The sequence below is a fragment of the Coenobita brevimanus genome, chromosome 27 (genome assembly GCF_032717465.1).
Source record: "Coenobita brevimanus isolate Jiangsu-jjx chromosome 27, ASM3271746v2, whole genome shotgun sequence".
In the NCBI taxonomy this organism is placed as follows: Eukaryota; Metazoa; Arthropoda; class Malacostraca; order Decapoda; family Coenobitidae; genus Coenobita; species Coenobita brevimanus.
In genome coordinates this window covers 20,081,653-20,108,684 of record NC_136980.1, presented here as the reverse complement: position 1 = coordinate 20,108,684, position 27,032 = coordinate 20,081,653, and the positions used below count along the sequence as shown (strand labels likewise).

The 27,032-nt window shown below is 38.8% G+C and overlaps 1 protein-coding gene across 1 annotated transcript in view; it reads right to left on the bottom strand.

The window, feature by feature from the left end:
• The window catches only part of LOC145394489 (uncharacterized), a 65,723-nt gene that overhangs the window by 24,904 nt on the left and 13,787 nt on the right, over positions 1-27,032 (bottom strand). The window contains exon 2 of the mRNA XM_080268338.1: positions 9,769-9,984. Within this exon, the coding sequence (XP_080124464.1) occupies positions 9,769-9,984 (216 nt within the window). The remainder of the gene's footprint in view (positions 1-9,768; positions 9,985-27,032) is intronic.

The window sequence follows — 27,032 nt, the reverse complement described above, 5'->3', positions numbered from 1 at the left end:
TTCTCTATTTTTCTCATTCAATTTCCAGATAAATTTATTCTCCTAAGGAGAAACAACTCGATATTTCTGTCATTAACCGCTTCAGAATTATGACACTCTCCTAAACTGAGTAAAATAATGTCCTGGTAGAAGGAATAAGATAAAAATTACGTCTTCAGGATGAAGAAGTTCAAAAACAATAATTTATCAGGGTGACATAGGGCTCTTAACCTCTTATAGGGTACCACACGGCGTACAGAATTATATGTTAATTTCCAGGCTGTCATATTCAGCTTTAAGGTACTCGTACGCATCCCCAACTATTGAGGTTACATACAACTTTTACTAGACTTTTCAAATACGGGAAGTTTTTCCTAAACCGAAAAAATATATATCATTCATTCTTTACCATAAGGGCTCGGCCTTCCCATATTCTCTATTGAAATGGGTCTTTCATAGGTTACTTGCTCTTCTTTTTCCTGGATTACCTTGGCCACCGGGCATTTTTATAAACTTACTTCCGAAAACTGTAAATGAGGTCTTAAAATGCATAAATGTTCTGCCAACGTCAAGCAGTACCTGCCCATATCAAACATTCCTAACACAGGTTGTTAAATTTGAAAAGTGGTTGTTAAAAGATGGATTACATTAGGATCTGTTAAGTTTGGTTAAATCGTTAAGTTTCCCATTGCTTTGACGCAGTTTTTAGTGTTTTCATTCCTTGCGAACATTCCAGTATGTACGATACACTGACGTGTGCATTCGGCGCAATGTTTGGTAAACAACGCGGCCATTCGGAGAGATCGCTGGTAAACAGATTGCCGTGGGCGACATGGCCGATTCTTTAACCCATACCACGGTAGCGACGAAGATCAACTTCCCCTTCAAAAACGCCGGTGACGTAGATCTACATCTTGCAGTTTTGAGAAGTCATTGCAAGCAATCGAAGTAAATGGGAAGGTAATAACATATCTTACTAACATCAGACAATCTTTGCTACGCTCGTGGGAGTGAGTCTTCACAGGCTCACAGTTGCTCTGCTCTCTCAGTAACCTTGAAGATTCAGAGGTCGAGTGGCACCAATCTGACTCAATTCAACCTACTTTCTGACTTTGATGATAACTTTTATTAGTGCCAGGGATCTTATACTGATGTATTAAGCCCATTTACCCACAAAACATTCTAAATCGGTTCACAAGCTCACAGACGCTCAGCTCTCTCAGTAACTTCAAAGATTTCACAGGTAGAGTGGCACCAACCTGACTCGATTCAACCAACTTTCTGGCTTTGGCGACGTTTTTAACGTTGCCAGGGATCTTATGTTAATGTATTAAGCCCATCTGGCCAGAAAATAAAATTCGAAATCGCTTCTCAAGCTCGCAGCCGTTCTGCTCTCTCAGTAACCTTGAAGATTTCACAGGTAGAGTGGCACCAACCTGACTTGATTGAACCAAGTTTCTGGCTTTAGTGTTTACTTTTGTTAGTGCCAGGGATCTTTAATTGATGTGTTAAGCCCATTTAGCCCCCCCCCAAAAAAAAAAAAAAAAAAATCGGCCGGCATAGAGGGGGTACCACTTTTCTTTTTTGCCCAGCGCGGTACGGGTTAAATACCCCCAAAGAGAAATAATTTTTTCCCACTCACTTCTTGCAGTCAGAATTTAATACTTAACTATATGTGCTGCAAACATACCAAAATTTCTTGCCTTGAGATCGTGAGGTCCTTATAATACAGCTGCAATCGCCGCGCCCGAGTGGTAAGGAATTGCAAAAAAAATCAACTGAAAGGATTAGTGATAATAACAAAATAATCATGGGTCATATTACAAGTGATGAGTTTAATATCTATTTCTTTGCCAGTCATTCTAAATTCTCTATTTATTCAATGGATACATCCCTTCAGATGACAAATTATATTCTTGCATCCCATGTCAGAACTGTCTTAATATCTGGCTTTCAACATTTTAGACTTATCTCCTCTCCACATACACACAGAGAAGTGAAATGGTTCTAGGAAAAGAATAAGAATGACTGAACTTAAACTGATTTCCAGTGATGCAATAAGTCAAGAAGTGTTTGGTGAAGACTGAAAAAGTTAAATGCCGGAGACAACTTTATTCGCGATATATTCCAGTTCAACAAACAGACTCCCTCTGAGTGTGTCATTTCATCAGTGATTTTTATGAAGTGAGGCGGGTGTCACACTTGTCATCATTTACATCCAGAAGGTGCGTGGTCTTTGTTTTGATGTGTAGGAGCGCTGGTAAGTTGGTGGTCACAAACAGAAGGAGGAAAACAGTAAATAGGTGACACCATAATTCGTTAAAGATATGAGCGCTGCATAATTATCTAAATATGTTTTTGAACTGGTAATCATATTTCACATCCCAGGCTTTCATATTTCTTACTCCTATGGGGTGCGTATACCCAAAGAAAAAAAAGAAACACTGTCCCAGAGATTTAGTGAGTACAGTCAACAAAAATATCGAAAACCCGAAGTTCGGTTGAACTAGCCTTTGTGTGTGTGTGTGTGTGTGTGTGTGTGTGTGTGTGTGTGTGTGTGTGTGTTTCCTAAATTAAGGTAACTGCCATGCCGTCGTCTTTATCATATATATATATATATATATATATATATATATATATATATATATATATAGATAGATAGATAGATAGATAGATAGATAGATAGATAGATATATTCATATATAGTTCTCACCTGCGAAGAGTTTGTTTTATGTAGCTTAGGTGGGATTTTCAAATGGATGGGGTTAGAGACGGTCTTCATCTCGCATTTTAATACAAGAAATCACTTGAATTGAGTAAAACGGCCTGGCGGTAACAAGAAAAAAATAAGTCTTTGTAGTGAAGAGGTCTTAGTGAAGTGGTTTTACCTTTGCGAATATGGAACATGGCTTCCTGCTATCATTAATGCCTTTTTTATTATAATTATTAATCGACAGATGTGTGTGGTCTTAGTATCTTCCTGTGTAGCTACTTGATTACATATTCAAGCTTCCTTACTTCGTTCGTTGTTGACTCTACCATTCGTTCATTTATTCATTCATTGGCTTCTTTCATTTTTAATGAAAATGTTCTTTATTTAATTTATATAAACATTCTCTCTTTCTGTATTTTATTTATTTCTTCCATCTTTGTTCATTCATTTTTTTAAAATTATATATATATATATATATATATATATATATATATATATATATATATATATATATATATATATATATATATATATATATATATATATACTGTATATACACATAAATAAAATTAAAAGATCCTGAAATATTCACGCACTCAAAGTAATGTCAGTCTCAGCTTGCTTTATGATGAGTTACGAACTAAATGGTTCTTGCAGTCCAAAAAATCATTAAATTTACTACGTTGTGTAGTACCCATACAACCAAAATGGGAGTTTGATGGTCCAGTGGTGTAAAAGTCTGGAAATACCTGGTCCATGTGCCGTACACGTACCGCAGCTTTCAGGCCAATCGGTCCCAAAATAGTCATGAGGCCTTGACAACGAACGTTGGGTGGAACATCAAAAAGAAACCGAGAGAGAGAGAGAGAGAGAGAGAGAGAGAGAGAGAAATTGATTCTCACTTCTGGAAAAGCAAAAATGAGTCAACGGACTGACGAGATTAACACTGTACAGGTAAATGGTAAGAGTATCAGCCGAATTAAACTGGCTGGTTTATAGGGAGTAGACTGTAGCACCAGTCGAACAGGGCGGTAGTCCTGAGGGGGATGGCAAGCTAGTGTCAAGGAAGGCTGGAGTTACCGTTTCACCAGCCCTTAGGACGTGGTCCTGATCGTCTCCGACTGCTGAACATTTTCCGTGCTTTCACTGACACAGTGAGTAAGCCAGCATACTCTCAAAATACCTCTACCTTCAACTGTCTGCACCACACTACATGCACATTAGATATCACACCTATTTCCACCCATCCTTGGAAATGGCCGCTATTTCCCGAACTGCATCTCAATGGAACTCGCTTCCCCTGAGTTGTTTCCCTCCAAACTTCAACCTTTAGCTGTTCAAATCCAAATGATACTTTTTTCTTTTACGAATGGAGGACACATGTAATCTGGTGTATTAAGTATTTTTTGTGTGTGTGTGTTTTCCTTCCTCCGTTCTTATAAAGTTTGTAACATTGCTCCTTAGAGAGTTAATGTCTTGAAAGCAGGATCATTCTGAACATCAGCTATTTAAAGTGACTAGCGCTATTTACATTTCGAGAGGACCGCCTTAAGCTGAAAATGACAGCCTGAAAGATCTAAAAATAATGCCTGAGGGTAGAAGAACACAGTGACCATGAGGTAGCAAGAATATAATTTGCCTTATGGCTACCGTAAGACCTTTCCACTATGCTGAAAAGCAATCGAGGCACCGAAAATTTTTTAAGCATGACTCATTGATCACTTGTTCCAGTAAAATTAAATTTGTATTTAATTCTCGCTAATGACGGACGATATTGTTCATGCACAACCACACACAGCACACACACACACACAAACACAAGGCACGGAGGAGACCAGACGCACGCCGACATCGCTCCATACACGGCCAACTTGGCCAGAGGCATTACTCAATTTTATCTTTATATGAGTCAAGCTCTGTACCAGGTTAGACCAAATGGTGTTCTAATAAAAAAAAAAAAAAAAAAAGTTTTAAAGCAAGACTTGTTCAAACAGAAAAGAAAACAAATTAGAGTAAGAATGCGCACAGTCAGCTGATCGTTGTTTAGTCTACAATCTGCCCCAGGGAATGTAAGTACCATATGTGCTTTTAGTACTGCAACATGAACACATACTTTAGTAAAGCAAATTTGGAAAAGAAAAGGGATAAAGGTAGAAAGCAGGACGATGATTTCTACCAAGAACTGGTTGAAATGGAGACTCATAACAAACTGGTTGAGCGAGTACACAGGCTTGAGACGGCTTTTCAAAATGAGATTGATGAAATTAAGAAACAGATGCACTTGCAAAAGGAAGAAATAGAAAAATTAAGAAAGGAAGTCAACAAGAAAGACATAACCATAGGAGAGCTAACAAATGAAGTGGGTACACTTAGGAGGAAAATTAGTGAAATGGCAAGTACAGTAGTCAAGCACGAGAGTATTATGGAAGAGTTCAAAAGTGATACAGAGACAATTAGGCAAGTAAGCAGCCTGATAGATCAGAGCAGTGATACTGAGGAGAAGATAACACAAGTGAATGAAGCTGTGCAAAGCTACAAAAATGATGTGGAAACCACGTATGCTGAAATGGTGAAAGTAAAGAAATGTAATGGGCATATTGAAAGAAGTATCAGAGGAAATCTATAGTAAAGACATAGAAGAACACAAAAGGTTAGGGAAATACGAGAGACCCCTAAGTCAAGACCCCTAAAGGTAATCTTCCAGAGTGTAAACATCGTGGAGGAGATACTAAAGAATGCAAAGAATCATATGGAAAAAGAGAAGTTCAAAAATGTATGGAGAAAAAGATGCCTAACACAAGAGGAACTGGAATTACTGAAAGAGAAGAGGGAGGAAGCAAAAACAAAAAATGAAGGAAGATCAGAGGAGAAGAACACATTTTTTTACAAAGTAATTGGATTGCAGGTACGAAAGTGGTACATACACAGGAGAGAATAAAAAGGAGGAAGGTAGTAGAACCAAATCATGACAAGTATATAAACAAGATGATTAAGTTGATGTACTCAAATGTGGATGGAATGGTATCTAAATTATTAGAGATGAATGATTATGTCAGAGAAAATGAACCACGTATAATATGCCTAACTGAAACAAGATTAACACCAAGGATATCGAATGACATCCTAAACTTAGACTCATTAGAGGAATATAATATATGGAGAAGAGATAGGAACTTAAAAAAAGGAGGAGGAATTATAATATTAACTAAGAAAAATCTAAAATTCAAAGAAATAGAATTAGATATACCCTCACAAGTAGAACTGATTGCAGTAGAGATAAATACATCTGAAGGGAAAGTAATTTTAGCCAATTTGTACATGCCACCCAGATCACACACATGGGAAAGAAACGAATATGAGGACCTGGCGGAGAGTACAATTCAGAGTTTAAGAGCAATACTACATAAAATGGAAGCGAAAAAAAAAAGAATTATACTAACCGGAGATTTTAATACAAACATAAATTGGAATACTCTAGATATAATAAGCCAAGAAAGCTGTTGGGACCAAAAGCTCCTGGATCTTGTGCAAGAGTTTTTCCTAACGCAACATGTAAGGGAAAGCACCAGAAAAAGAGGACTCGATGTACCCTCAATGCTATATCTCATATTTACTAGGCAAGAAAACGATATTGACAATTTAATATATCACCCTCCATTCGGCAAAAGCGACCATGCAGTACTAAATTGCAACATTAGGATTGCATATGACATAGATAACAGTAATGGAAGTTACAAAAAGAGCCTAAACTATAAAAAGGGAAAGTATCATGACCTAAAGAAGTACTTCTTAGAAATTGCTTGGGAAAAGGAGCTTAGAGGACAAGATTTAAATACTATATATGAAAAATTCTGTGAACTTTATGAAATAGGAGTCCAGAAGTACATCCCACATCACAAAGAAGCAGAAAAGAAAATAAAGAAATGGTTCAATACAGAATGTAAACAATTAAAAGAAAGAAAAGATTTGTTGTGGAATCGATACAGAAGACACAATAGTGAAAGGACATATAATAATTACAAACAGGCAAGAAACGATTATACAAGAACAAGGAGGGAAGCCCAAAAACAGTTTGAGGAGGATATCATAAATAAAAGTAGTGATCAACCAAAGCTATTTTACAGCTATATCAGAAGCAAAACCAAAGTAAAAGATAAAATACAATCCATTACGGACGATGGAATCATCTATGCACAAGAGAAGGATATTTGTGAAGCACCAAAACAAGAATTTCCAATCAGTTTTTACAGAGGAAAAAAATTTTGAGAGGGATTATGTGGAACATGCATGCCCACACATACTACCAGATATACAAACATCAGAAAAAGAAATACAGGAGGAGCTAAGTAAATTGGACAAAGGAAAAGCAAATGGTCTTGATGAAATTTCATGTTGGGTGCTATGTGAATGTGCAAAGGAGTTAAGTAAACCATTATATTTAATTTTCAAGAAATCCTTGAGTCTAGGTAAACTACCTAATATTTGGTAGAAAGCAAACATTATTCCCTTATTCAAGAAAGGGAATAGACAAAATCCACGTAACTACCGACCAGTATCACTAACCAGTGTTGTAAGCAAGGTATTAGAAAAGCTTATAAGAAAAGCTTGGGTAAATCATCCAGAAGAACACAATATGATAACAGAAAGACAGTTTGGTTTCAGAAAAGGAAAATCATGTGTTACTAATCTGTTGAGCTACTATGACAGAGTAACAGACACATTTCAGGAAAGAGAAGGATGGGTGGACAGTATCTATTTAGATTTCAAGAAAGTATTAGACACAGTACCACACCAAAGACTTTTATGGAAACTGTACCATCAAGGAGGAATTCGAGGAAAACTGTATTGTTGGATGAAAGATTTTCTCATGAAAAGAAAAATGAGAACAGTACTAAGGGGAAATTACTCATCATGGAAAGAAGTGACTAGTGGAGTACCACAGGGCTCAGTGATGGCACCAGTCATGTTTTTAGTGTATATAAATGATATAGACAGTAACGCTGGAAATGGAAGCTATCTAAATATGTTTGAAGATGATGCAAAAATACAAAGGAGAATTACTAACACAGACTCTTGTAAAGAGCTACAAGAAGAATTAAATAAACTTCATGAATGGAGTAATACATGGCAAATGGAATTCAATGTGGACAAGTGTCATGTAATCAAGTTTGGTAAAAGTGGAAAAAGACCAGATTGGGATTATACATTAGGAAATAAAACCCTACACACATCAGAAAGAGAGAAGGACCTAGGTGTGATTGTCAATAACAGACTATCTCCAGCTGACCACAGCAGTGAGAAGGAACGGAACATGTATACACTGCTTGCAAATATGAGAATAGCATTCACATACATAAATGAAGACATGCTAAGAAAGATAATGACATCAATCATCAGACCAACCCTGGAATATGCATCAGTAGTCTGGAGTCCTGATCTCAAAAACACATAGACAAGATTGAAAAAGTTCAAAGGGTCGCTACAAGATGGATACCAAGCTTAAGGGATCTAAGCTATGAAGAAAGACTAAATAAACTGAATCTACCAACACTACAGGAGAGAAGGAAAAGAGGTGACTTGATTATGCTATATAAATGCATATCAGGGAAGGAGAAAATAGACATAAATGATTACTTAACGTATGGGGAAGCATCAGGAATAGGACACTGCAAAAAATTGCATAAAACGAGAGGTGATAAAGCCGTAAGGAAATTTAGTTTCCCAAATAGAGCAATTGATCAGTGGAATGCACTACCGAATGAAATAGTGTGTGCCAAAACAATTCACAAATTTAAGGATATGTACGATAAATGTGGTTTAAGACACGGGACAGTACGAACTTGACTCATTCCTGTAAGGATACAATTAGGTAAGAACAATTAGGTACGAACACACACTGAGATCACTGAGAGTGAGAACCATCATGCCCAGCTACTGGTTTAATGATCTAATATTTGTCTGTGATCTTGATCTTCCTCAGATTACTTTCAAAATCGTATTCCTTCATTCATGATTAACCCCCCACTCACTTCAGTTCAGATAAGATCAAAGCTGTTTAAGCTGAATTTGTCCAGAGACCTTGACCTCAGACCTTTTCCTGCGACCTAATACTTTCAATATTCCCATAATCAAATATCTGTATCTATATTGGATAAAAAACTGTTTAAGCTAGCCTTGTCAAATGACCATGACCTATTCTTCTGAAGAATAATCTATCTACGTCATAGGTGACCCTCAATTCATCCTCCATGATTGATGAAACAAAATAAAAAAAAAATATTGACTTTCTTGACACACTCAAACGGGCCAGACTTTGATTGTGCCCTGTGACCTTGACCTTTGACTGATTATTCTTGATCCTTTCGTTCTTGCCTTATCCTTAATGATTTTCCCATGTCTGTTCCAAACAAGATCACAACTGTTTACGTTGATTTTGCTATGTGACCTTGGTGTTTGACCTTTCTTTTTGATCTTGACTTTGTGCTGATTTTTTTCAAAATTATTATTTTTTCATTCTTGCCTTATCCTTAACACTTCCGCAGGTATAGTATAATTGAAATAAAACATTTAAGTTTACCATAACCTATGAAGTTGACCTTTGAGCTATTACTCTCCAAAAACAAGTTAACAACTTGTTGGACCAGCAACCGTCGCACCAACTTTGGTTGAAATCGAGTAAAACTCTCGTGAGTTATTTTGCTAACAAACACACACATGGGACGAACTTTGATCTTATCCTGTAACTTTGACCTTTGACTAAGTGGTTTCGAATCTGAATCTCTATTCTTTCCCTATCGTCCACACTTCCTCCAAGTTTGGTGTCAAAAACTGTTTATATCGATTTTTCTGGGTCAAAGTTTGACCTACCCCTGCGACAATGACACTTGACCAGTTCATCAAGAAAACTATTAGCTTCGTTTTGGGCTGTCCCTCACACACACACACACATACACGCACACACACACACACATTGTTTAAAACAACACCCGCTATCGCTCCACATGCACTCGTGTAATAACTTCCGTGCAGCAAAAGGATTGTATAATCAGAACACGGCAATGGGTACCCATACTTACATCATCATACGCAGCCCCAGGTATGATGCCACCGAAACCGTCCAGGAAGTAAAAGACCTTGTGTGTGCCTGGGTCGGTGGGCAGCCACACGTCCAAATTCTCAGGCAGTCCCAGCGTCAACAGCCGGTCGATGGCCACGTGGCTGGTGTTGTGGCCACCGCGATCATACGGCGAAAACCCACTCACACACGCCAGCACGGCACACACCACCAGCCACTGCAATTGTATGACCTTGATGGGTGGTGAACAGTATTACTGAGGGAACGATATAACATAAGTAATATTAGAGACGAAGAGTATTGTAGTAGATGAAAGGTATTACTGACTATCCACGTATCACATTTACCGAGTTCTACCAAGTTCGTGCATACACAAAGTACCCTGTGCACATTATACATTAAACCACATTCATGAACTTTGGCAGATAATATTAAACAGGCAATTTCCTATGACGGATACAGGGAATAATTTATATCTGTACATAATGAAATTACCTGTTTAGTATAATATGTCCAGTGACCAGGGATGTGGCATAGGGTACTTTCTCCATGCACGAACACATAAGTGACACCGGTATGTATGTGACCGCTCCCATCATTTGGAAAGAGTCGGTTCAGACACATCATCATCATGAACCACGCCAAGAACCATTGCAGTTATATACCTGAGTCCCGATGTTCGTATTACAGTGATGAGCTATAATTCCGGTGTCTCCTCACCCTTCCCACCTACCAGTGCTGGTGGGGAATCATAGCCAAGGTTTCACACACTAACACTGGACGACAATTTTTTCGTTCGGTGTGAAACCCAACGACGACTTTTCTCTTTAGAGAGGTGTAGGTAGAGGGTGGCTATACAAACAAACAAACAAACTTACGAGTGTACAGAAGCATGAACAACTAGAGGCCCCTCCAAGAGGGGAATCACACCAGTGGCGAGCCGATACATATCTGGCGCGGCTCGGAATATGCCCTTGGCCATGACTTGTTTTCACCAATTGTGAACTCGTAGATTTTCATCCCTACTACACACTTGTAAAATTCTGTGATGATATCTTGAGCAGTTGCGAAGTTATCGCGGTAACAAACACACAGACCTTAATTTACTTTCATTGTTTCCGAACTCGTAGGAGATTTTTATCCCTACAACACACCTGTGAAATTTTGTGATGATACATCTAGCGGTTGCGAAGTTGCCATGCTAACAGATACACAGACAGAGTGACAGACAAACTGAAAACAATACTCGTAGGAGATTTTCATACCTCCTACACACCTGTAAAATGTTGTGATGATATCTTGAGCGGTAACACACACACACACACACACACACACACACACACACACACACACACACACACACACACACCTTGACCAACTTTCACCAATTCCAACTCGTGATCCAACTTTTTTTTCCCCACTATATACATGTAAAATTTTGTGATGGTATCTTGAGTGGTTGCGAAGTTATCGTGCTAACAGACACACAGACAGACACACAGCAAAATTGAAAACAATATCAGCTTCGCTATCACGGCTGGTAATCATCCACTGTAAACATGGTGGGAATGCTGAACTTGTCTAGGCCAATTGCGTTAGTTTATTTTCAATCAGACCACAATTAGACAATTAAACTAAGGACACTTCAATCTGTCAGGTAGTTAATGGAGGCTATATCTCACTCCTGCAAATCGAATTATTTCTCCAGAATTTTATTAAATTATCTGCTGTTCGCATTAATAATACAGAAAAACGTCAAAGCCTTGAATGAGAAGGAAAAGCTTACTGCACTGACTCCGTTGACGCTCTTTTTAGTGTATTCAATTAGAGCAGAAGTCTTTTAAACTTACAAAAGACACTCGTAGTGAACGCCTTGAGGGATGAATGTAAACTCGCTAGATCGAGAGATTATATGCCAATACTGAATGAAATAAGCCACATATAGTAATATTACAATAAAGAGAGTAATCTGATGGAAGTAAAAACAAACATTGTGATCTACCTATATAGCTCTCTCTTCCTATCAGTCTATCTATTTGTCTGTTTACCTATTTATCTACCTATCTGTCTACCTATCTACACACACACACACACACACACACACACATATATATATATATATATATATATATATATATATATATATATATATATATATATATATATATATATATATATATATATATATATATATATATATATATATATATATATATATATATATATATACATAAAACCGGCTCAGCTCCATTTCTGTTCTTCTATAACATCTATAATGTCTTTGACTTTAGTCTGCTGGATCACCTAAGTTGATCTTTTTCTGCCTCTTAAAAATATTCCCAACATTGACCTTTCCATTCCTCTTTCAGCACTGATTAGTTGATTTTTCCATCGATTTTGTCAGTCTCCAGGCCTGACAATCATGTCATTGCTGGAAATAAACATTCGCTATATACATTTCGTTTTATATATATAGGCCTATTGGCAAGCTAATTTTCATTATGTCACTATGTTTACCGAAAGCGTTCCATACAATTGTAATGCTTGTTTTTATTTTGCTATCATGGTCTTTGGTTAGTTTTAGTATTTGCTGCAAGTAGTTATACTCCTCGACTTCTTCAAGAATTTCCTCCCTTATTCTGATGACTCTCTTCAGTGATCTGGATTAAACATATTTAGCCCTACTTTGAGACTTTCTCTGTTCAGGTCATTTAACATTTTTTGCAACGTCTCTGCGGTTTTTGATATTGGAACAATGTCCTCTGCAAACCTTAATGATTTAGCTTTAACTCCATCTATGTTTACTTCTTTGTTTTCCCAGTCTAGGTTTCTGGAAGTATTGTTTTGGCATGCTGTAAATAATTTTGGTGAAACTGAGTCTTCCTGACGTACACCGTTCTCAGTCTTATTTTTTCCCGAGTCTTTATGTAACTTAACTATACCAGTTACCTCTTCATGCACTCGAGGGGTTTTACAATGTTCTCATTCACTCCTTGTTCTCGCAATGAATTTAAAATTGCTATGTGATCCACTGAGTCGAAAGCCTTTTCATAATCAACAATACCTAAGCACAGTGGTTCATTATATTTTGTAGTTTTCTCAATTAGCTGATTTACTGTGTTTATTTGATCAGTAGTTGAATACCTCTCTGTAACTAGGTTGGTTTCCAAATTTGTTATTCTGCTCATTAGGACTTTAGTGAAGAGTTTGTAAATAACTGATAATAAGCTAATGGGTCGATGGTTACTAATATTGTTTGAGTCGCCTTTTTGTAAAGTAAAATGACTATTGCATTATCCCATGTTTTGGGAATGCTTTTTTTTTTTTTTTTTTTTTAATACACTTAGTAAATAATTGGGCGAGGCTGTTTTGTACTTCTACTCCTGCGTCCGACAGTAAATCTACTGCTATTCCATTTTGTCCTGGGGCCTTCTCTCTTTTCATTTTATTAAGAGAAATGTTTACTTCGTCTATTGTTACCAGTATTTGACATGTGTCAAATGAAAAGTTAGCTATGGTACTATTGTCTTTGATGCATGCATTTTTTTAAAGTTCTTCAACTTTCTTTAGCATCTTATCTCTGCATTTAATGACTTCTCCGTTTTTGTCTTTTAGTGATGTAATTTGTTGCATTCCTAGTGCCTTTTTACTTCTGACCTTTTTCAGACCTTTTCCTTTTTTGATGGTTTCTTTTATCTGATCCATGTTTCTCTTTCTCTTTTCTTCTCTTTATCTCTTGTTCAGAAGCTTATTTACAGTAATTCCACTCGTTCTATTACGTCTTTCTTTGCTCTTACTACCATTTGCTTTCTTCTTTTCATGAGCCCGAGTGTCTTTCCTGAATACTTCTTGGCTTTGATTGTAGGCTATTAGCTTCCCCTCCTACCTCAGCAGATTCTCTTAGCACATTTATTGGTCTATCATTGAACTCATCAATGTCACACTCAGCATAATTTAGAGCGTGAAATCTGTTCGTTAGTTCTAACTTAAAGGCTGCTTTGTTTTCACTTACTTCTGTTGGGCATATCTTATTATTAAATCATCTTTCTTTCACTTCTAAAACTGAATCTGACTGTGCAGCCCACCATTCTATGGTCACTTCCTATATTTACCTTCTTGATAACAGTGGCATTTATGATTATATATATATATATATATATATATATATATATATATATATATATATATATATATATATATATATATAAATATAACAGAGGAAGGATAAACAAATGAATACAAGAAAAATCCATACACCACATTACTGGCATCCCTCATTCACAAAAAATCTGTAACATTTGGACTTGAACAGCTGTAGGTTGAAGTTTGAGGGGAAACAACTCTGGGGAAGCGAGCTCCAGAGAGATGAAGTTTGGGAAATAAAAGAATTCTGATAGCCAGCAGCTCTGCAATATGACTGTGTGACATTCCATTCATGATCGCTACCAGATGCCCGTGTAGCACGAGGGAAGGCATAGAGAGGTGGCACAATGGACGCAACTTCGTCTAAGCATTTGCTATAAAAATATCTGTAAAATATTGCAAGGGAGGCAACATTCCTTCTTACTTGTAGAGGAAGTAGTTTACATAAATATATATATATATATATATATATATATATATATATATATATATATATATATATATATATATATATTGTTACGGAACAGAGAAAGATAATGTATACTTTAAGTGAGAATACTAAAAATCACTACTGTCCCGTAAAGTTCCAGGTTCAAAACAAAGAGTTAGGTAAAATTACAAGTTAAAGTTTAATGCTCAAACTAACAACAAAACATTCAGGACTCATAAGGATAATGTAATGGCAAAAAACAGGTTAAATATATGGTTAACTGCAATAGCCTCTATTAACGTGAAATTAGCAAAAGTAAATTTACCTAAGTCATCCCTGATAAAATGAAAATACACAGGGTAATGCTCAGTTAATGCAAGATAAATTATTACAGATACAAAATATTATCAAAAATGACTGACAAAAAGAACCCTTACACAAATCACAAAAAAACCTCACTAGGCCTAAGAATTAACCTTATGCTACACAGCACAAGAAAAAATGCAACAACAGTTATACTCAAAGTACACAGCTGCTAGATGGTTGGAGACTTCCTGAGCACTCACAACAATAACTGTACAGGGGAGGACAGAGATGTGAACAAAATGAGGAGCAGATCTAAGTGGCAATGATGCAGAGACTGAGCTCATTATATAGGGGCCAGCAGAGCTTGATACAACTTGTAAGAAGGACGCGCAAATGAAGCCATGGGGACAAAGAGCTGAAAATCCCGCACTGAACAACAGAAAGGACGACTTACTCTACTATAACGGTAGAAGGGGGAGACTGAGGCAGAACACGCTCGTGACCAAACATGCAGCATACTGTGCGTTAAAATTACACAAAGGATGATGAAATCATAGACTATGTAACACCTCCCCACAAAGAAAAAAGAAATTTACAAAGGAAATTTCTTATTACTCTAAAATAATCTGTCTAAAGTCTAGATAAGCAATCTGCAATAACATTTTCTTTCCTAGTGTTACAAAACATGAGATCTCCCTAGCACGTTCAGTCATAGGTACTTGCCAGTATCCTTTTAACAAATCAAACTTACTTATGTACCTAGCCTTTCCGATCTTGTCTATGCAATCTTCCACGCGAGGGAGAGGGTAAGTGTCTGTTTTGGTTATCTGATTAACACGTCTGTAGTCAATGCAAAGCTGCTGTGACCCACCTGGCTTAGGGACTAGAGTGACAGGAGAACTCCACTCGCTCTGACAGGGCTCAATCATCTTGTGGTCCAACAGGTAGCCAAGCTCCTTCTGGATGAGAGGAACTTTCACTGGGTTCACACGGTAAGGAGGCAATTTAATTGGCTTTGCGTCTCCAACATCGACATCGTGCATCAACACAGTGGTTCTTCCTGGAGTGGCACGGAACACTTGCGGGTACTCCTGCAGTAATGCCGAAAACTCTTGCCTTTCCTCGGGAGGTAGATGAGAAAGCTTAGTCTGGAGATCATTCATGATATCAGGATTCTTCCCCAAACTATCACTCAGGCTCATGCTGCATGGGAGAGCTTCACTTGCAGACTCGGGTGGAACAGCTACAGTGCAGACTGGATTATTTTCGTCCCGCCTGTGATATAACTTTAGCATGTTGATGTGACAAAGTTGCTTGTTCTTTCTACGATCTGGTGTGGCGATGACATAGTTGACATCACTGATTTTCTTCTCCACGAAATAAGGACCACTAAACTTGCCTTGAAGAGGTTGCCCATGAACTGGTAGCAGAATCAAAACCTGATCTCCTGGCTGAAAGTGGCGTAACCTGGACTCCTTATCATACCAAGTCTTCATCTTCTCCTGAGCAGCTCCTAAATTCTCTCTCACCAGCTGTAAAGCAGTGGACAGCCGTTCTTTGAACTTCATCACATACTCCAGCAGGTTGATGTCATCTTCCTCCGACAGCCAGCATTCCTTGAGTAGCTTAAGGGGTCCTCTTACTTCATGGCCAAACAGTAGTTCAAAAGGTGAGAAGCCCAGTGATTCATTTGGAGATTCTCTTGCGGCAAATACGACGAATGGAAGACCTTTATCCCAGTCTTTCTGATGTTCCAAACAGTATTTCTTGAGCATCGATTTGAGTGTTTGATGATATCTCTCCAACGCTCTTTGGGTCTGGGGATGGTAAGCTGAAGACGTGATCTGGGTGATGCCCAACTCTTTCAGAGACTGCTTGAAAACATTTGACATGAAATTACTTCCCCGGCCTGACTGTACCTCCTTGGGCAGACCAAACTTTGTGAAGAACCCCAGCATTTCCTTAACCACGTTCTTTGCTGAGATATTTCTAAGTGGAATGGCTTCAGGATAACGAGTAGCCATATCAATCAGGGTCAACACATAAGAAAATCCTGAAGAAGTCTTAGGAAGAGGGCCCACAATATCCACCAACACACGGGTGAATGGCGCCTCAAAAGGAGGAATGGGAACTAGAGGTGCAACCTTTTCGGTCTGATTACACTTCCCCACTACTTGACAGGTGTGACAAAACTTACAATACCAGGAAACATCCCTGAAGATACCTGGCCAGTAGAAGTGATTCAAAATGCGTGCCACAGTCTTCCTCACTCCAAGGTGTCCTGCCAAACTGGAATCATGAGCCACTCTAATGATATCCTGCCTACAAACACGAGGGATGACAACTTGATGTACAACCTCCCATTCACAGTCGGCTGATGCTGTTGGGGTTCTCCACTTCCTCATAAGTACTCCTGACTTTATATAATAACAAGTAGAAGCACCAGCTGACTCTTCCTCACTGCAAGCAGAGTTAGCTAGACCTTTCAACTCAGGGTCAGCAACCTGCAACTCAACCAACTCTTGACGAGACAAATTATCAACACTACGGGGTACTGCCTCATCTGGTGAGTGGTCCAAATTAGCAAGAAAAGTGTCAGCTAGGATAACATCATCATCATCATTATCCTCTAAATCACCAGTAACTTTAGACTTAGCCCTAGTGACAGCACATGCAGGGAAAACATCAGGGACATCACAATCCTGGGACGCAGCCACTGGCTCACTAGACAACTGAGGAGCTGGACACACTTGACTTCCACCAATATCATTTCCAAGTAAGAAAGTTACACCTGACATTGGGAGTGTCTCAACCAACCCAACCATAACGGAACCATTAGCAAAACCAGACTCTAAATTCACTCTGCACAGAGGGACAGAGAAGTAATTATTCCCCACACCTTGTAAGATTACAGTTTCATCAGAGGAATTAACATAAGAGCCTAGAACACTGGTCAGCATAAGGGATTGGCAAGCACCTGTATCACGATATATTTTAACTGATTTCCTGTCATTACTGTCCAGAGGACTGACAAAATCATCAGACAGGAAATTAGCACATGAACTCTTGAGAGTGTCACCCATGTTACTGCTCAAAAGAGGACCTCCATCCTGAGAATTTAAGTTACCCCTCAAAGCAGGTTCAGTTAACTCAGTTAAAGAATTCTGGGAACTCTCAAGGGTGGACACTAGACCAATTGACTGAATATTTAAAGACTCCTTTTTGTTCACATCACGCTGTCTCCTGAAACATTTCTCCGTAGTATGACCAAGCTTACTACAATAAGTACATTTACTTTTCTGAAATCTACAGTAGAGGTGAAGCTGGTATTTACTTCCTGAGAAACATCATCTTTATTCTCTTTCCTGTTACCTGTACTCTGAGTAAAGGCAACGTACTTACTCTCAGCTTTCCTTTTTTCTCTAGAATATCTCTTGTGAGTGAGAACATATTCATCAGCTAAAACTGCAGCATCGGACAAATTATCTATTCTTTTCTCATCAAGCTATAGGCTTTCATCTTTATTAACACACCTTTTGAAGTCCTCCAGCAAAATCATCTGCTTAAATTTGTCAAAATCAGAATCCACATTCTTAGAATTTAACCACTGCTCTAACAGATCTTCTTTGATTTTTGCATACTCAACATAGGATTGCTTATCTTGCTTGTAAGTTGTCCTAAATTTTACTCTATAGGCTTCAGGAACAAGCTCATAGGCCTTAAGAATCAAGCTCTTAACTACATCATAATTATCAGATTGATCCTGAGGCAAAGATGCATAAGTTACTTGAGCTTTACCGGTGAGAACAGTTTGAAGGAGTACTGGCCAATACTTTTTGGGACAATTAAAACCTGTAGCTACCCTCTCAAACAACTGAAAATACTTTGTTAAATCAGATTCATTAAAAGGAGGGACAAGTTTAACATTTTTAGCCACATCAAAATCATCAGAGCTAGATGATCCAGTTCCACATTGTTTCATGCGATACTCATGGTCTGCCTGAATCCTAGCAAGTTCAACTTGTGCCTCAGCCTCCCTAGCACGGGCCTCCTGCAGGGCTAGCTGTAACTTAGCTAATTCAATCTGCTTTTGCTCATTTGGAGGAGTTACATTAAACAAGCTTTCATTAATCATGTCAACAATTTGATCTTTAGAATGATGAGAGCGAACAGCAGTTCCCAATTGTTGAGCAACAAGCTTAAGTTCATTCTTTGTTCTGTTTTCTACATCACACACTGTTTGCACATTTGACAAAAAATCTTTGGCTTCATCAAGTGTAGTAATACTAGCCATCATGAATATATCACAGTCACAAAATATCAAGCAATATCCTTATGATAATATCCTGAATATCCTGATAAGAGATCGCCAAATTTATGTTACGGAACAGAGAAAGATAATGTACACTTTAAGTGAGAATACTAAAAATCACTACTGTCCCGTAAAGTTCCAGGTTCAAAACAAAGAGTTAGGTAAAATTACAAGTTAAAGTTTAATGCTCAAACTAACAACAAAACATTCAGGACTCATAAGGATAATGTAATGGCAAAAAACAGGTTAAATATATGGTTAACTGCAATAGCCTCTATTAACATGAAATTAGCAAGAGTAAATTTACCTAAGTCATCCCTGATAAAATGAAAATACACAGGGTAATGCTCAGTTAATGCAAGATAAATTATTACAGATACAAAATATTATCAAAAATGACAAAAAGAACCCTTACACAAATCACAAAAAAACCTCACTAGGCCTAAGAATTAACCTTATGCTACACAGCACAAGAAAAAATGCAACAACAGTTATACTCAAAGTACACAGGTGCTATAGTAGGACTCGCCTAAGTTTGCGGCTGTGGTGTGGCCCGCACCTGTGTACAGTGTTGCCACGTTTTCTATACCGTTCTCTCTCTCTCTCTCTCTCTCTCTCTCTCTCTCTCCTGGCGGGAGATGTGAGCCACCCTGAGTACTTTTGATTCTTTTATAAGTTGTTTATAATTGGGCTTTCATTTGTTAATTTGGTTTTGTTATATTTAGTGATATTTATCATTTTTTGTATACGCCGACAGATGACCCGTTATTGCAGTACCATGATTGATTTTCATTCATTCTCTTTCCCCTTCCTCCATCTCTCTCAGCCTGACAATGCCTCCACATCATTTCCACACCACCCCTGAGATCAAGGCCACCGACTGGGTGTGGAAGTGTTGCCGCTCGCGAGTGAATAATGTTTTTTTTTTTTTACTTCACTATTGGCATATGCCTACTAATTTGTCCTACATATTAGCTTATGATTATAAATGTGATTATTCCTCGCCCTTAAAATTACGGTAAAAGCCAGTAAATGTGAGCATTTTTCCCTAGCAACACCTGTACAAGCTATGGTTGGGTCTATGGAGGTACGTACTGTACTTTACCTTAGGCCAGACTGGGTGTGTCAGTGTTGCCACTCACAAGAATTATATGAATTATTTCTTTTACTTTGGATATTGGCATATTTCTTCTTTTTTCAGGCTCATTCTCTTATATCCATAACTGTAATATTATTACCCACCCTAAAACTACGCTAAAAAACATTAAAAGTGACTACGATTTCTTTTAGCAACACTGTATAATATGTATACCATGTTTCTGTGTTACTGTATAAATATTTTATGCATAATAAGATTACTGTTGATTCATCCACCAAAATACACAAGTGTAAGTTTTATTCATCTGAATTTATCGTATTTGTGTTGCCTTGTACATAAATAGCTTCCGTTTCACATCGCAAGTTGGGGAAACGTGGCACCATTGTCCACAGGTGCGGGCCACACCACAGCCGCAAACTTAGGCGAGTCCTACTATAGATGGTTGGAGACTTCCTGAGCACTCACAACAATAACTGTACACGGGAGGACAGAGATGTGAACAAAATGAGGAGCAGATCTAAGTGGCAATGATGCAGAGACTGAGCTCATTATATAGGGGCCAGCAGAGCTTGATACAACTTGTAAGAAGGACGCGCAAATGAAGCCATGGGGACAAAGAGCTGAAAATACCGCACTGAACAACAGAAAGGACGACTTACTCTACTATAACGGTAGAAGGGGGGGACTGAGGCAGAACACGCTCGTGATCAAACATGCAGCAAACTGTGCGTTAAAATTACACAAAGGATGATGAAATCATAGGCTATGTAACAATATATATATATATATATATATATATATATATATATATATATATTGCCAGACGCCTCAATCCCGTTTGGGGTGGCCACAAACAAATCGCCTCCAAGTCACCCTATCCCCCACCATTTCACTGCCCTGCTCCCAACTCACACCCCCTTCTCTCATATACCTCTCCACCTCATCCCTCCATCTCATCCTCGGCCTCCCCCTCCCTCTTCCCCCCTCCACCTCACTCACATACACTCTCTTCGTCAGTCTTTCACCCTCCATCCTCTCCACATGGCCAAACCACCTCAGTGTGTTCCTCATAACGCTTCCTATCACATCCACATCCACACCACAACGCTCCTTTATATCCTCATTCGTCAGCCTGTCTCTCCACGTGACTCCACAGGCTCCTCTTAAATAACTCATTTCCACTGCTCTCACTCTTGACTTGTGTCCTTCCAACAATGTCCAAGCTTCACTTCCGTACGTTAGAGTTGGTATCACAATACTGTCATGTAGTAACTTTTTCACTTCCATGCTCACTTCCCTGTTTCTTATCAATGCTTTCAAGGAACCAGCAACCTTTCTTCCCTGCTGTACCCTTTCAAGCACTTCACCCTCCAAACCTCCATCCTTACTCATCACACTACCCAAATACTTAAACGTACTCACATTTTCCAATTCCTCACCATCCAACCTCGCTGTACATTCACTAACTTCACCTCTCTCAAAGACCATCACTTTACTCTTCCCTACATTCACCTTTAGGTTCCGTTTCTTACACACTCTCTCAAACTCATCCACCAAGCCTTAGAGCTCCCCTTCGTCTTCACTCAACAACACAGTATCATCTGCAAACAACAGTACAGGGAGTTTCCAAACACTATCCTCTCTCACCAGGGCCACTCCAACATCCACTACCCTACCTTGTACCTCTTTTATTACCCCATCCATGTACAGATTGAACAACCATGGAGACATGACACATCCCTGTTTCAAACCAACTTTCAAAGAGAATAATTCACTTAGTTCACCATCCACACGCACTGCAGCCTTCGCACCATCGTACATACTCTTCGCAGCATTCAACAACTTCCCATCTACTCCATATATTCTTAACACTTTCCACAATCCTTGTCTATCCACCCTGTCATATGCTTTCTCCAAATCCATGAAAGCTGCATACAACTCGTTTCCCTTCTCTAGAAACTTTTCCACTGAAGATCTAAGAATGAATATCTGATCTACACAACCTCTTCCCTTCCTAAAGCCTCCCTGTTCTTCTCCAACTACTTTCTCTGTTCTTTCTCTAACTCTGTCTATAAGTATCCTACCATACACTTTTCCTATTATACTAAGAAGACAAATGCCCCTATGATTACCACACACTTCTTTTTCCCCTTTTCCTTTGTACAAGGGAATAATTATACCTGACTTCCAATCCTCCGGGACTCTACCTTCCTCCCAGGCCAATCTGCACATCTTCCACATCCATTCTACTACTATCTCTCCCCCATGCTTCAGCATTTCACCACACACTCCATCAATTCCTGGGGCTTTCCCTGATTTAACTTTCTTCAATGCTTCCACAACTTCTATCCTACTGATTTCTTCCTGTCTTCTCACCTCCCTCCTTCTCCCAGCCATTCCCCAGCCACTTATACTCGCATTACTTCCATCCTCTACGTTCAACAATTCCTTAAAGTGTTCTCTCCATCTGCTCACTTTTTCTCCCTTCTCCACTAGTAATCTACCATTTTTATCTTTCACTCCCCTGCTAGCTTCACTTCCACCCTGTCTTACTCTTTTCACTTCTCTCCAGAACATTTTCTTACAGTCCCTCCACTTTACACTCAAATTCCTTCCAAATTCCTCATCCACTCTCTTCTTACTCTCTCTTACTAATCTTTTCATCTCTCTCTTTCTTTCCACATATAACTCTCTCTTCCGCCTCTCAACTTCTTCCACGCCCCTATTTCTCATCCATTCATTGTATGCTTTCTTCTTTTGTGCCACAGCCTGTTTCACCTCTTCAGTCCACCACGTTGTTCCTTGCACCCCCCTCCGTCTTCTCTTCCTTCCACACACCACATCACATGCTACACATATTTCTTCTGTAAATATATATATTTCTTCTGGTATATAAAATACCAGGGTTATTAATAATTTCAACAGCTCTGTTCTGAATTTTGTCTAGCTGTTTTAGTGCAACCTCTCCACATCCATTCCAGAAGGGTGAGCAATGTTCTAGCTGAGAGCACACTTGACACTTATAAATTGTAGTTAACTGCTCGTCAGTGAAGAAATTACGAACTCAGTAAAATAATTCAGGTTTCTTTGAGGCGGTTTTCGCAAGTGATCTGACATGAGAGGCCGAGCTGAGGGCAATGTTAAGTGAAACACCGAGAATTTTATTAGTTTAGGAGATTGGATTATTAGTAGCATTGAAGGTAATTTATGAATTTGGATATATCTGTCTATCAGTAAATTGGGTATACTGTTTGGTTTTACTAGCTTTAAATGAGACAAGGTTATTTTACCCCCAATCATTGATCTTCAATGTCTTGATTTATGGAGATGGCTGCACTGAGTTAATAGTTACGGATATTAAACTTTGTAAATGGGTGTTTGGGTGTGAGTGAACTATGAAGTGTTGAGTCATCTGGATATGAATGGATGGGATTGTGGGTGACAAATAAGAGATCATTAATATGAACTAGGAATAGGGCTGGCGCCAGAACAGATCCTTGTAGCATGCCGGTGTTAACTGAGTGGAAATTGGAATATGCATCATCTATGTTTACTGTTATTTTTCTATCGCTAAGATATGAGGAAAGCAGAGGATCTAAAGACGTTAGTCCATAGCAAGGGAGTCTGGATACAGGGATCGCTGCCACACTGTGTAGGAAGCTTTAGAAATATCAAGGGCTGCTGCATGAGTTTCTCCATGTTGGTCAATTGATTAATGGACGGTATGAGTCAGGAGATTGAGCATATGAATGGTGGATCTTTCGTGGCGAACACCATATTGTCTATCACTAATTAAGTTGTTGGATTCAAGGTGTTTAGCTATGTGCTATGTAATTACAAATACTTTTACCAAGAGAAGATGTGATAGCTATCGATCTGTAATCAGAGCTGTCGGTGGAACTTCCTTTCTTTGGAACTGGGTGGATATTGGCTTCTTTCCATGAATTAGGGAAGGAAGAAGGACGTACGCATAGTCGATATGATTTAGCTACAACAGAGGCAAGTTCTGAGGAGCACTTTTTCAAAACACTTGGAGAAATTCCATCTGGCCCTGGAACTTTGTTGGTTTGTAAATTGTCTAGGGTAGATTTTATGTATCTAGTCTGTATTTAAAGCGGAACAATTTTAATAAAGTCAGGTTCTAGTACTGGGACGTTCTGCCTGACTTACTCTACGGTAGAATTTCTGGCAAAAGTACTGGCAAGGATATTCGCTTTACCACACAGGTCATTTGTAATGTCATCATGTGAAGATTTTAGTGGGGGATTGAGTGATAACTTGTTAAAGCTATTATTGAACAAACTGAGAGTTGGCCAGAATATTCTATTGTCATTGGGACTGTTAAGTGGTTTTAATGCTTGGTTTTGAAGAAAGTTTGATTTAGCAAGATTTATTACATCTTTTGCATGGTTTCTATCAATTTTAAACCGACAGAGTGATTCAGATGTTTTCTATTTTAAGCAAGAGTTATATGCTGATGACTTTTGGGCCGTTGCTCTGGTACAGTTGCTATCAAACCATTTTGGAGAGTTTGAGCATTTAGAAAACTGTTGACTTAGTATGAATAAATGGATGCCAGCTAGTATTTAAATCATTAATGTGGGACTGGGTAGGACTCACATCGCTAGAGAAAAGAATGCAATGGAGTGTCAGCAAGATAATTTCTAAATTCATTCCAGTTTGCACCATCAAAGTGCCATTGGGTCACCCTGACAGGTTCAGAACGGGGAGCTATGGGGGAGCTGACTAATGAGGCTTTGATGAGATTGTGGTCAGAGGATCCAAGTGGTGACAGTACTTCTATCCTGTATTGATCTGGATTATTTGTCAGGAATAGATCCATGAGATGGGTGTTATGGTCAGGATTATCTTATGTTCTGGTTGATTGCTTTACCAAGTGCGTGAGATTATAATATATATATATATATATATATATATATATATATATATATATATATATATATATATATATATATATATATATATATATATATCAGACAAACTGAGTGACTGATTGATAGATGGCTAGACAGACAGAATAGATAGATAGATAGATGGGTAAATAGCTAGATGCACCTCACGATACACACCTATCTATCTAACTATTGCCAGACGCCTGAGTCCCTTATACTGGGTGGCCACAAACAATCGCCTCCACGTCACACTGTCCCCCGCCATTTCACTGACCTGCTCCCAGTTCACACACCCCTCTCTCATACACCCCTCCAATCCATCCCTCCATCTCATCCTTGGCCATCCTCTCCCTCTCTCCCCCTCCACCTCATTCATATACACTCTCCTCGTCAGTCTCTCACTCTCCATCCTCTCCACATGGCCAAACCACCTCAGTGTCTTTCTCCTAACGCTTCCTATCACATCCACATCCACACCACAACGCTCCTTCACATCCTCATTTGTCAGTCTGTCTCTCTATGTGACTCTACAGGCTCCTGTCAAATAACTCATTTCCACTGCTCTCACTCTTGACTTGTGTCCCTCGAACAATGTCCAGGCTTCACTTTCATACGTTAGAGTTAGTATCACAATACTGTCATGTAATAACTTTTTCACTTCCATGCTCACTTCCCTGTTTCTTATCACTGCCTTCAAGGAACCAGCAACCTTTCTTCCTTGTTGTACCCTTTCAAGCACTTCAGCCTCCAAACTTCCATCCTTACTCATCTCACTACCCAAGTACTTAACCGTACTCACATTTTCCATTTCCTCATCATCCAACCTCACTGTACATTCACTGACTTCACCTCTCTCAAAGACCATCACTTTACTCTTCCCTTCCGTTTCATACACACTCTTCCAGACTCATCCACAAAGTCTTGCAGCTCCCCTTCGTCTTCACTCAACAACACAGTATCATCTGCAGACAATAGTACAGGGAGTTTCCAAACACTCCCCTCTCTCATTAGGGCCACTCTAACACCTACTGTTCTACCTTGTATCTCTTTTATAACCCCATCCATATACAGATTGAACTACCATGGAGACATGACATACTCTGTCTCAACCCAACCTTCAGATAGAAAAACTCACTCAGTTCACTATCCACATGCATTGCAGCCTTAGCACCTTCATACATACTCTTCACAGTATTCAACAACTTCCCATCTACTAAATATATTCTTAATACTTTCTACAATCCTTCTCTATCCACCCTGTCATATGCATTCTCCAAATCAATGAAGACCGCATACAACTTCTTTCCCTTCTCTAGAAACATTTCCACCAAAGATCTAAAAATGAATATCTGATCTACGCAACCTCTTCTCTTCCTAGAGCCTCCCTGTTCTTCTCGAACTAATTCCTCTGTTAATTCCCTACCTCTGTCAATAAGTATCCTACTGTATACTTTTCCTATTACACTAAGAAGAAATGCCCCTATGATTACCACACACTTCTTTTTCCCCTTTCCCTTTGTACAAGGGAATAATTGTACCTGAATTCCAATCCTCCGAGACCTTACCTTCCTCCCAGGCCAATCTGCACGCCTTCCAGATCCATTCTACTATTATCTCTCCCTCATGCTTCAGCATATCACCACGCACTCCATAAATTCCTGGGGCTTTCCCCATTTTGATTTTATTCATTGCGTCCACAACTTCCGTCTTACTGATTTCTTCCTGTCTTCTCGCCTCCCTCCTTCTTCCAGCCATTCCCCAGCCACTTATACTCTCATTACTTTCATTCTCTATATTCATCAATTCATTAAAATTTTCTCTCCATCTACTTAGTTATTCTCCCTTCTCAAGTCTGTTCTTCGTGCTAAATCTGTTCTCCGCTGTGCTAAAAATAATTTCTTACGTATTAAGTGCTCTTAACTCTAAAACTCGAATTTTTCTCATTCCTTCTGACATCTTGCCAATAACCTTTCTAACAACTTTACCTCATCATCCTTCCCTCCTCTTTTGTATTCCGATGGCTCTGTAGCTATTTCTTCTACTCATAAAGCAGATCCGTTCG